The sequence below is a fragment of the Gopherus evgoodei genome, chromosome 4 (assembly GCF_007399415.2).
Source record: "Gopherus evgoodei ecotype Sinaloan lineage chromosome 4, rGopEvg1_v1.p, whole genome shotgun sequence".
In the NCBI taxonomy this organism is placed as follows: Eukaryota; Metazoa; Chordata; order Testudines; family Testudinidae; genus Gopherus; species Gopherus evgoodei.
In genome coordinates this window covers 155,328,632-155,340,997 of record NC_044325.1, presented here as the reverse complement: position 1 = coordinate 155,340,997, position 12,366 = coordinate 155,328,632, and the positions used below count along the sequence as shown (strand labels likewise).

Below are 12,366 nucleotides of genomic sequence, written 5' to 3'. Positions count from 1 at the left end.
GGGATTGGGGTCTGGTGGGTTAGAGCAGGAGGGGCTGGGAGCCAGGACTCCTGGGTTCTCTCCCCAGCTCTGGGAGGGGAATGGGGTCTGGTGGGTTAGAGCAGGGGGAGCTGGGAGCCAGGACTCCTGGGTTCTCTCCCCAGCTCTGGGAGGGGAGTGGGGTCTGGTGGGTTAGAGCAGGGGGAGCTGGGAGCCAGGACTCGTGGGTTCTATCCCCGACTCCAGGAGGGAAGTAGGGTGTAGCGGTTAGAGCCGTGGGGCTGGTGGGGTGAGGATGCCGTAATCAGCTGTGTTGGCGACGTTAGCAAGGAAGCAGCGTTCCCCGTCGCCATAGGGGGTGCTAGCTGAGTAGAGGCCATGCCGTAGAGAAGCAGCAGACAGGTGCAGAGATGGGGAATCGGACCTGGGGCCTTTCCCCACTAGGGGACGCCAGCTCCAGTCTGGCGGGTGCGGGGGGCTAAACAGGAAGTGAGTTGCGAGGAGTTTGGCGTAACCCCACCACTACAGAGAGAAGAAAGCAGAGGGTGTCTCAGTTAGGCTGGGAGATTCGATACACCTTGGGGAGGGCGGGGGAGTCTAGTGGTTAGAGCGGGGGATGGGTTCTGTCCTCAGCTCTGGGAGGGGAGTGGACTGTAGCAGTTAGAGCAGGGGGGAGGACTGGGGGCAGGGTCAGAACTCCTGGGTTCTTTGCCCAGTCCTCCCTTTCTTCTGTCATTATGTAACCATGAGGTGCATGCCACTCTGTGCCTCAGTTTCCCCATGTTTAGACTGGGGATCAGTAACACTACCTGGGGTGGGCTTCTCACGTTTAACCCATGAACATCTATGCAGCCCTTGGGGATACTCTGTTGGTGAAGTCTGGGGGGAGTGGGGCTTGGGGAGTTATTCCCCCACACACACACTTCCTTGTGTGCAGGGGGAGGGGAGTCGGGGAGTCAGCATGGGGGCGGGTCTGTGGTTGTCATCCCCACTTTGGGGTGGGCAGGCGGGCAGCAGCGCTTGGTGGGGGCAGAGGGAGGTACCTGGGAGGAATCCGGCACTGCTCGCAGCTGTGGTCCTGCGTTCCTTACCCGTCTTCTTGTAATAAAGACTTATTGGCATAGCAGTTGATGTGTTCTCCTGTCACACTCTTGGCAGGTTCTCAAACCTCCCCCCCCTTGCTCTAATCCACTAGCCCCCAGTCCCCACCCAGAGCTGGGGAGAGAACCAAAGAGTTCTGGCTCCCAGCCCCCCCTGCTCTAATCCACTAGCCCCCACTCCCCTCCCAGAGTTGGGGAGAGAACCCAGGAGTCCTGGCTCCCAGCCGCCCCTGCTCTAATCCACTAGCCCCCACTCCCCTCCCAGAGCTGGGGAGAGAACCCAAGAGTTCTGGCTCCCAGCCCCCCTGCTCCAACCACTAGATCCCACTCCCCTCCCAGAGCTGGGGAGAGAACCCAGGAGTCCTGGCTCCCAGCCGCCCCTGCTCCGACCACTAGACCCCACTCCCCTCCAAGCTGGGGAGAGAACCCAAGAGTTCTGGCTCCCAGCCCCCCTGCTCCAACCACTAGATCCCACTCCCCTCCCAGAGCTGGGGAGAGAACCCAGGAGTCCTGGCTCCCAGCCGCCCCTGCTCCGACCACTAGACCCCACTCCCCTCCAAGCTGGGGAGTGAACCAGAGTTCCTGTCCTCTCCTCTCTAACTACTGGCCCATTCTTTACTAAATTCCACCCTATATCATTTCCTCCTCTTCTTTCCTAAGTCATCCTCCAGTTTTTACGGGTTTTTACCTCTCTCTGGCCTCAAGTGAAGCTTCAGTCTCTCCTCAGTCCTGTTCTAGTGTGTCACAGATGGGAATATTCATCAGCCCTCTGAAACCCGTCTCACTCATGAAGTTTTCTGGCGTGGAGCTTCCTTGCTGGGCTTGTGGGAGAATCTCTGCATGTCTCACTTTCCGCACGGCAAAGCGAAATGCCCTCTCCTCAGGCTCCAGCGGCCGGGGCGGCCGACCCGGGCTAGCCCGCGAAGGGCAGACGTAGTGGAGAAAACGCAGCGCCCGCTGCTCTGACCTCTAATGCGACCTGTTTGCCCATGACGGGCTCACCCATGAGACACACACGCAGCCCTACAAAAACAGCAATCCCCCTGGACTGGTATCAATTCCCAGGGCCGAAGCCACCACGGCAGGAGCTGGTCAGTCTCAGGCCAGAGACCTGCCCAAAATACTTCTCAGAGCAGATCTCTTGAAATACCATCCTCTCCTGATTTGAAAATGGGCCCTTCCAATCTAATTGCTTGTTCCGTTAACAACTGACACCTTCTTTCCCAGCTGAATTTGTCTAACTCCAGCTTCCAGCCATCGGATCATGTTAGACCTTTTCTCTGAAGAAGCCCCTTGTTCAATATTCGCTCCCCATGGAGTTATTTCTGGACTGGGTCACCCCAGACCTTCTCTTTGTTAAGTGAAATCGATTGTCCCCTTGGAGGCTATGGGTACAGCAGGTTTTCTGAGCCTTTAATCGCTCTCTAACCCTGCCCTGATTTATCCACATCCTTCAGTTGTGGGCACCAGGACCAAATTCAGACGTAAAATAACCTCTCTGCTCCTAGGGGAGATTCCCGTTTATTCATCGCGGGATCGCATTGGCCCCTTTGCATGAGTCACACGGGGAGTGCATGTTTAGCTGATTAGCCAGGATGACCCCCAAATCTTTCACCTTCTTGCTGGCTCCTTTTCCCCTAGGGTCTCTAGTTCAAGGGGGTCTCAAACTTCCCTGCACTGCGACCCCCTTCTGACAAAAACCACTCCAGGACCCTAGGAGGGGGGCCTGTCACCTGAGCCCCCACCACCCAAGGCTAAAGCCCTCGGGCTTCGGTTTCGGCCCTGGGCAGCGGGGCTCGGTCTAAGCCAGCCGTGGCCACCCCATTAAAATGGGGCCCTGACCCACTCGGGGGTCCCACCATTGGAGAACCGCGGCTCTAGGGTATGCAGCTGCTTCCTGCATCGTGAGAAACGGCTGGAGAGCCAGAGCCCCTTTATTAGCTTTCCACCTCTGCAAGACAATTTAATGGGTAGCAGCCCGATCCCCTGCCAAACCTGCTCACCAGGGCAGAGTGCAGCTGCCTGAATTTCAGGAGAGGGCCACGCAATAAGGTCCAGGCTTGGCATTGGCAGGAGTCGATTTTTTTATCCAGAAAGGTGGATTTCACCAGACAGGCGCAAGGTGACAAATCCAGCGCTTGTCAAAAATGACAGCGAGGCACCCTAAGAAACATGCTCCTTGGGGAAGCTCCCGCCGGCAGCTTGAAGGCTATTTATTGTGTCTAGTTTGACCATTTGCGTTCGTAACCGTTAGGAAGCTTGAATCTCTGCCTCCACGGTGAAGAGTTTAAAATCCAACCCGAGCAGAAATAAAACGCTTACAAATCCCGATGGCTCTTAGCTGTCAAACGGACACGATCCCCGTTGAATTCTGCCAAACCGAGCTGGTGGAATTTCAGTCCACCGCGGAGATACAAAGCTATTCCCCACCGAGCCCCTGTACCCGCAATGCTGGCTGGACACAACGGAGCCCAAACCCAAAGATGTGAGGACGGGCGGCGTGATCACACCCTGCGAGCTCCAAATAGCCCACCAATTATTTCGGAGCCGGGAGCAATTTCTTGCCAGCTGCTTTGGCCCCTACGGGGAAATTTCTGGCTGCTTTAAGACTGGGTGTATTGGAAAGGAATTAAATCAGTTCACCCCCCCCCCCCCCCCAAACACGTGCAGATATCTGAGACGGTGTGATAGCCCCAAATACAAGGAAACGGGTGTGAATCCAGAGTCCATTAACTACCACACAGTTTTTCAGGGCATGGCTCAATATTTACACCAGAGGGTCTGAGAGTAGCTGTCGGTGACCCCGTTGCAGCCCAGGGCTGACTCCCACTTGACCCCTGGGGGTGCTGAGCTGAGAATCTAGCTCGCATGGGAAGACCCAGTCATATAACTCCCCTCAGCATCCACCTGCCATGAGATCTTCGGAAAACCCTATAGGGGAACAGAAAGGGGGCAAAATACCCCAGATAACCGAGTCTGATTCCCAACTCCCTCTCCCCCCACCCGCTCACTCTAACCACTAGACCCCACTCCCCTCACAGAGCTGGGGAGAGAACCCAGGAGTCCGGCTCCGCTGCATTACTGCGTTCCAGACACTAAATACTAATTTCAGTCTCTGTTGAAGGAGAAATCCCCACTCTCCTCCTGGAGCTGGAACCCAGGAGTCCTGGCTCTCAGCCCCTCCCCCCCCCAGGCTGAGTGTACATGAAGGGAATGGGTGGCTGACCATTTTACTGTCTTCCTTCGCAAAGCACCATGGGTACTATAGCTTCTGCAACAGGGCATCATGGGAATTGTAGTCCTGACAGCAGAATGGCAAATTATTAGAATATTGCCTCATCCCCAGGCTCACCTATTGAATCGCCAGGGAGGGCTGGAGCGAGCCCCCTACCTCCCACATCTGAAGCCCCGCCCCGGCCTAAAAGGAGGAGCCACTCGAGCCAGGTGCCAAGAGTTGGGGGGATTCCCAGGTCCAAGTCAGAGATCAGACCTGGCATATGTCTCTAGGGTGACGCATTAATCCTGAAACCTAATAATGGCAACACAAACACTAGGGCTTTCCGTTATATTTCACTGCCAAATAGCCGGGTCAGGGATGCTCCACTGCTATAAGGACTAGGAAGTCAGGACTCCCAGGTTCTATTCCTAACTCTGGGAGGGGAGAAAAGTCTAGTGGTTAGAGCCAACAGCAATCACTAGAACTTACAAGTTTGTCCTATCAGCTCCTCTCCCAGAGCCAGGGAGCGAACCCAGGAATCCTGGCTCCCAGGCCCCCTCCCCTGTCCTAACCTACCATCTGATGGGAAGGGTGCTTGCAGGACAGAGGGTAGCTGTGTCGTTTCTCATTCCCGTCTCCCAGGAGGCACCATCCCTGCTCGTGTCCCGTGCTGGGCTCCTGATCCAAATGCCGGGTGTGCTGCCCCCCATCTGGGGGAGTCCATCAGCCAGACTCCCTCTGACCCCCAACTCCAGAGCCCGCGAATCCCCCCAGCTCGAGCCCCAGAAAGGGGGAGAGCAGGGGTGGGCGGGTGGGGGAGCAAGGAGCCCCCTGAGATGGGCACTAAGTGGCAGGCTGGGCAAGAGGGACAGGGAAGGGGGTAACTCACACGGGACATGGACGGGGGAAGGTGACCCAGACTCTGACTTTCTAACATGGGTAATGTCGTCCAGCGAGGGAAAGCGTCAGATCCCATGTAATGGACTGGAGTGTGACACTTGAACGAGAGAGAGAGAGAGATGGGGTGTATGGGGATAGATAGATAGGTCGATAGATAGAGGGAGTGTATAGGAGTAGACACACAGACAGATAGATGGGGTATATGGGGGTAGATAGATGGGGTGTATGGGGGTAGACAAAGAGATAGATGGGGTGTATGGGGGTAGATGGATGGATGAGGGGTGTGTGGGGATAGAGAGAGAGGGAGAGGACGGGTATGGATAGATGGGGGGTGGGGTGGATGGCTAAATGGGGTGCATGGGGGTAGACGGATAGATGAGAGGGGTGTGTGAGGATAGAGAGAGAGGGAGAGGACGGGTATGGATAGATGGGGGGTGGGGTGGATGGCTAGATGGGGTGCATGGGGGTAGACGGATAGATGAGAGGGGAGTGTGAGGATAGAGAGAGAGGGAGTGGATGGGGGTGGATAGATGGGGGGTGGGGATGGACAGATTACATGGGAGGGGTGTGTAGTGCTGGACAGACAGTCCAATAGTCCCAGTGTCATTTAGCCCTGGGCCCAGAACCTCAGAGGAGTTTAGGGCCCAAGCCCCCGTTGATGTCACTCACTTTAGGGGAGTGAGGTGGCCACCCAGCGCTGGGGCGCAGAGCCAGAGGGCAGGTCCCCACCGTGCCAATGGGAGTTGGGAGCTCCAGGGCCCATGTGAGACAGGGTCAGTTCAAGGGCACAGCCTCCTAGGCCAGGGGTGGGAAACCTTTTTTCTATCAGGGGCCACTGACCCACAGAAGAAAAAAAAATCATTCGCTGGCCACACACAGCCCTGCGGGGGGTGGGGCGCGGCTTTCCCTAGGGTTGCCAACTTTCTAAGGGTACAAAACTGAACATCCTGGCCCCGCCCCTCCACAGAGGCCCCGCCCCTTCCCTGCAGCCCTGCCCCCACTCACTCCAGCCCCCCTTTCCTCCCTCGCTCACTCTCCCCCATCCTCACTCACTCACTGCCACTGGGCTGGGGCAGGGAGCTGGGATCCAGGAGGGGGGTGAGGGCTCCAGCTGGGGCTGCGGGTTCAGACTGCGGGAGGCAGCAGGCTCCGGGAGGGAGTTAGGGTGCAGAAGGGGATTCAACCAGGGACCGGGTAGGGATTTGGGGTGCAGGCTCTGGCCAGGCAGCGCTTACCTCCAGCAGCTCCCGGTCGACGGCGCAGCGGGGCTAAGGCAGGCTCCCTGCCTGCCCTGGCTCCGCATTGCTCCCAGAAGCAGCCCCTGTGTCCAGCCCCTTAGCGAAGGCACCACCCTCACAGCTCCTATTGGCTCCGGTTCCCAGCCAATGGGAGCTGTGGAGCCAGCGTGAGGCGGGGGCAACATACAGAGCTTCCCTGATCGTCCCTGTGCCTAGGGGCTGCAGGGACATGCCGGCCACTTCTGGGAGCCACACAGAGCCGACCGGACTTTTAACAGGCTGGCAACACTAGCTTCCCCCGGCAGTGGGGCAAGCTCATGCTTGTGGCTGCAGCCCCACTTGGGGGGGAAGAGGGTGCCAGGCTCGGGGTTCCAGCCCGCAGCATGGAGACTTGCCACAGGCCAGATGAAATTAAGCAGAGGGCCAGATCCGTCTCCGCACCCCTGTCCTAAGCCCTACAGGAACACAAACACTAATAATACTAATTGTGAAGCTGAGGCTTCTAAACCCCCTAGGTCAGTCTGCCACTGTAGCCTGGACACATCAGCATTTCGGGCAGTTTGTTGGGGAAGGGGAGGATTCCCAACAGGTGGCTCCTGGCTGTGGGGAGCCCAAGTCTGGACTGACAGATCTTTCTGCTGCCCAGACCCCGGCTGAGATCCGGCCCCCGTCGCGCCCAGTGCTGCCCAGACCCCAGCCAAGATCCGGGCTCCAGCGCGCTGGGTGTTGCCCAGACCCCAGCCGAGAGCCAGGCTCTGGCGCTACCCATTCCCCGGCTGAGATCAGGGCCCTGGCGCTACCCAGACCCCAGCGGAGATCAGGGCCCCGGCATGCCAGGCACTGCCCAGACCCCGACCAACAGTGCTCCACAGTGAGAGACCGGCCATGCCCTGCAGAGCCCACATGCTAAAAAGACAAAGCAAAGAGCAGGAGGGAACCAGAGGCACTGACCAGAGAAGCTACATGCCCAAGGTCACCCAGCAGGACAATGCCAGAGCCAGGAAGAGAACCCAGGAGTCCTGGCTCCCAGACCGCCCCCCTCCTTGCACTAACCCACCAGACCCCACTTCCCTCCCAGAGCCAAGGAGAGAACCCAGGAGTCCTGCCTCCCAGCCACCTCCCCTTCTCTAACCCACTAGTCCCCATTCCCCTCCCAGAGCCAGGGATAGAGCCCAGGAGTCCTGCCTCCCAGGCCCCCCTGCTCTAACCCATCAGTCCCCACTCCCCTTCCAGAGCTGGGGAGAGAACCCAGGAGTCCTGGCCCCCAGCCCCCCCTGACTCTATCCCACCAGACCCCACTCCTCAGAACCAGAACCATGGCCCATATTTTTAACTCAGCCTCCTAATTAATGGATGGAGCTGCAAGCCACGGGTGCGGGTGGATTCTCTGCCGCTCGGCATCCTTAAACGACAACCCAACGTCTCGCTTGAGCTCGACCACCAGCTATGGGCTGGATGCAGGAATCACCAGGCGAGGTTCTCTGCTCTGTAAGTCAGATCACGATGGTCCCTCCTGGCCGTGTCATCTCTGAACCTATTCATCTGCCACCGGTGCCCTGAGAGCCTCTGTGGCTCATACTCAGCTGCATCAAGGTTAGACTCCACCTATGAACCCCCCATCAAAGCTACGACCTACCCCCTCCATCGTCCGTTCTGAGCCTGAAGATCCATGAAACTTCCATTCCCATGGACCCCACGGCTCTGAAGACACGTGATCCCTCGCCCAATACTTCCCCATGGCCATACAGAGCCGTGCTTCCTACGCTACAACTAACCCCATAACTAGCTCCACCGCCTCCTGCCATCCCCCTCTATAGCCGTCTCCCGCGCGGCCCTGCCCTGCCCGCTCATGCGTGGAGTTTCTGGTGGGCCCGGAGGTGAGTCCGAGCCCGGAAGCTCTTCCCACACTGGGTGCAGGGGTATGGGCGCTCCCCGGTGTGGATCCGTAGGTGCTGCCGGAGGTTGGAGCTGACCGTGAAGCCTTTGCCGCAGTGGGGGCAGGGGAAGGGCCTCTCCCCGGTGTGGGAGCGCTGGTGGATGAGGAGGTGGGTGCTGACGGCGAAGGCCTTGCCACACTGGCCGCACCGGTACGGCTTCTCGCCGCGGTGAGTCCGCTGGTGCTGGGCCAGGTTGGAGCGGCGGCTGAAGGCCCTGCCGCACTGGCCGCAGCAGTGCGGCTTCTCACCGGAATGGGCCCGCTGGTGCCGCGTCAGGTTGGAGCGCAGGCCGAAGCGCCGCCCGCACTGCGTGCACTGGTGGGGCCTCTCCTCGGAGTGGCTGCGCCGGTGCTGGGCCAGCTTGGCGGCCTCGGCGAAGCCGGCCCCGCACTCGGCGCAGCGGTACGGCCGTTCCTCCGTGTGCCCACGCAGGTGCACCAGCAGGTGGGAGCTGATGCTGTATGTCTTGCCACAGACGCCGCAGCGGTAAGGGCGCTCGTCCGTGTGGCCACGCCGGTGCCGGGCCAGCTGGGAGCGGGCGGCGAAGGTTTGGCCGCAGACGGCACAGGAGTGGGGCTCGCCGGGCGCATGGCAGGCCCGGCGGTGCTGAGCCAGCCGCCGGGCGTGGCGAAAGGCCCGCCCGCAGTCGGCGCACCGGTGCAGCTCAGCGCCACGGTGAGTCTCCTGGTGACGCCGGAGATTGGCCTTCTGGCTGAAGCCGTGGCCGCACTGGGTGCACCGGTGGGGCCGCTCGCCCGTGTGGGTCAGCTGGTGCTTCACCAGGTTCGACCGCTCGCTGAACCCTTTGCCGCACTGCGGGCACCGATGGGGCTTCTCGGCCAGGTGACTCTTGCTGTGCTGGGCCAGGGCCGAGGCGGTCACGTAGGCCTTGCCGCAGTCAGCGCAGCGGTGCGGTCTGTCGGCCAGGTGGGCCTGGCGGTGCCGGTTGAGGGTGGAGCTCTGGCCGAAGGACTTGCCACAATCCAGGCACCCATAGGGGCGCTCACCTGTGTGGGTGCGTTGGTGCTTAACGCAGGATGAGCTCCGGGAGAAGGCTTTGCCGCATTCGCCGCAGCGGTATGGGCGCTCCCAGCAAGCAGGAGCAGGGGGAGTTACCGGCTTGGTGGTTTCATCCTCCTCGGCCTTGGAGATAGGAAATGGCACCAGGGTCAAGGGTTCCCCTTGGGCTTTCACGGCAACATCCCCGTTGAGCGGCTCCATCTTGGCCATGGTCATCCATGTTGCATGTCCCTCTTGGATCGTCATGTCAACGTTCCCATTGGGTGGCACCATTTTGGGGTCTTCAGCCTCCTCCTCAGCCATAGGGATGGCTAATGGCATCAAGGTCAAGTGTTCCGCTTGGGTCTTCATGTCAACATCCTGGGAGCAAGGCACCGTCTTGGCCATGGTCATCCATGTAAAATGTCCCCCCTGTCCCTTCACATAAATAGACCCTTTGGGTGGCAGCATCTTGGTGTCTTCGGCCTCCTCCTCAGTCTTAGGGACAGGCAATAAATCGGAGGACACACGTCCCGGCTGGCCCACACCAGAAACATCCAAGTTTGGAGGCATCATCTTGGCCATCGTCATCCACGGTGAACGTCCCCCTTGTGTCTTCACGGCAACATCCCGATTGAAAGGCTCCATCTTGACAGTCTCTTCCTCCTCCTCGACCTTAGGGACAGTCAGTGAGACGGAGGCTGAACGTTCCCATTGACCCTTCCCAGGAATGTCCATATTGGGAGTCAACATGTTGGCCATGGTCACTGATACTGCATGCTCCCTCGTGGCCTCCATAACAACATCTCCTCTGAGACACGCCATCTTGGCGACTTCCTCCTCCTCCGTCTTAGGGCCTGTCCATGACACGGAGGTCAGACCTTCCTCTTGGGCCTTTCCAGGAACGTCCCCGATTGGTGGCGCCATCTTAGCAGATCTGTTGTCCTTCTCGGGCTGACATCTGGACCCATGACCTGAGGAACAAGCAAGCAGGTGCTGAGTACAAGGACCGCCAGAGAACACCAGCCACACACTGACACCGTCATGGGAGCTTCCTGCTCCGCAGCCCATGCACCAGAGTCTGGGGACAGGAGGAGAGAGACATTGCACTGGGGATGGTTCTGCTCATGCTCCCTGGCGACCCAAGACACATGGTGGGCTCTGTCTGAAGAGAGGTGGTACCAACTGGGGACTGTGCGTCTTAGAGAGGAGATGGAAAAGAAGACATGATACGCCTTGGTCCATCCATCTTCCTACCCATCCATCCACGCACATAGCCAGTTCACCTATCCCCATACTCACTTCTCTGTCCATGTATCCATCCAACCCCCAAACAATCCATCCATCCCCCCCACGCCTCTCTATCCATGTATCTATCCCCATCCATCCCCCCCACGCTCTCTATCCATGTATCTATCCCCATCCATCCCCCATCTATCCACCCATCCCCACCACACCTCTCTATCCATGTATCTATCCCCATCCATCCCCCCCCACGCCTCTCTATCCATGTATCTATCCCCATCCATCCCCCATCTATCCACCCATTCCCCCCATGCCTCTCTATCCATTTATCCATCCAACCCCCAAACAATCCATCCCCCACATGCCTCTCTATCCATGTATCTATCTAGCCTTTCATCCCCCCATCTCTCTATTCACGTATCTATCTCCATCCATACCCCCCATCTCTCCATCCATCCCCACACGCTCTCTCTCCCACCATATACTCCTCTCTCTATCCCCACAAACCTTTTCATCTATCTGTCCACAGACATGCAGAGAAGGAGGGACGGAGATGGGGGGTTGAGGGATGGGGACAGAGAGAGAGGGATGGGGACAGAGGTGCAGGGAGGGAAGGATAAGGACAGAGAGGTGCAGGATGAGGGGACGGAGGAGGGAAGGATGCAGATGGGGGTTTGAGGAGGTGGTACACGGGGACCGCGGGGAGGGAAGGATGGGGACAGAGGGGTGTGGGATGGGGAGCGGGGGGGACAGGGGTTTGGGATGGGGGTTCGGGATGGGGAGCAGGGGGACAGAGGGGTGCGGGGAGGAGGTTTGGGGAGTACGGGATGGGGAGCAGGGGGACAGGGGTGGGGGGAGGGAGTTCGGCAGGTGCGGGGAGGGAGTGCAGGGGTGCAGGATGGTGAGCAGGGAGACACAGGGGTGCGGGATAGGGTGCACGGGGACGGGGGGGTTCGGCGGTTGCGGGATGGGGAGCAGGGAGACAGAGGGGTGCGGAGCAGGGGTTCGGGGGTGCGGGAAGGGGGGTCGGGATGGGAAGCAGGGAGACAGAGGGGTGCGGGGAAGGGGTGCGGGATGGAGTGCACGGGGACGGGGGGTTCGGCGGTTGCGGGATGGGGAGCAGGGAGACAGAGGGGTGCGGGACGCGGAGCAGGGGTGCGGGCGTGCGGGGAAGGGGTGCGGGATGGGGTGCACGGGGACGCGGGATGAGGAGCTGGGGTTGGGGTGCGGGATGCGGAGCAGACGGACGGCGGGGGCTCACCCCGGCACCCACCGGCCCTGGGTGCCCCGTTCCCGGCCGGGCGGGTGGCACCGGCAGGCGGCTCCGTGCGCAGGGGTCCCGGCTCCATGCAGCGACCCCCCCCCCCAGTCCCCTCCGACGCGCCGCCGCTTGGGGGGCAGGAAGCTGCCGATAAAGGCCGCACCCCCCCTTGCAAAGCACCATGGGGAGTGTAGTTTCCCGGGCACGTGAAGGGCTGGTGGGAGGGGCTGTCCCAGGGCTTTTTGTGTCCATTGGACCCCCGCCCCCCCGCTCTAACCCACTAGACCCCACCTCCCTCCCAGGGTGGGGAACAGAACCCAGGCGTCCTGGCTCCCCGTGTGTTTCGCTGTGCCCAGCCAGGGACTCCAGTGCTGCAAGCTTCCCCACAGCAGTGCCCCAAGCCCAGCTTCTCTCCCTCAGGGCCTACCTAGCCCGGTATCCCGCCCCCTCCCTCCTGCCAGAATCAGCCCTACGGCCCTATCGCCCAGCA

General features: G+C 59.9%; 1 protein-coding gene across 2 annotated transcripts; it reads right to left on the bottom strand.

Moving 5' to 3' along the window:
• Positions 1 to 8,092: 8,092 nt before the first annotated feature.
• LOC115651115 (zinc finger protein 497-like) lies at positions 8,093 to 11,974 on the bottom strand. 2 transcript variants are annotated; one of them, XM_030562017.1, is made up of 2 exons: positions 11,877 to 11,974; positions 8,093 to 10,344 (listed from the first exon to the last, which is right to left on the bottom strand). In XM_030562017.1, exons 1-2 carry the CDS (start codon positions 11,962 to 11,964, stop codon positions 8,282 to 8,284), a joined length of 2,151 nt encoding a protein of 716 aa, XP_030417877.1. In that variant the 5' UTR covers positions 11,965 to 11,974; the 3' UTR covers positions 8,093 to 8,281. The 2 variants fall into 2 exon arrangements, with proteins under 2 accessions (XP_030417877.1, XP_030417878.1); XM_030562018.1 differs by having other exon boundaries at positions 11,889 to 11,974.
• Between the last annotated feature and the right edge of the window lie 392 nt (positions 11,975 to 12,366).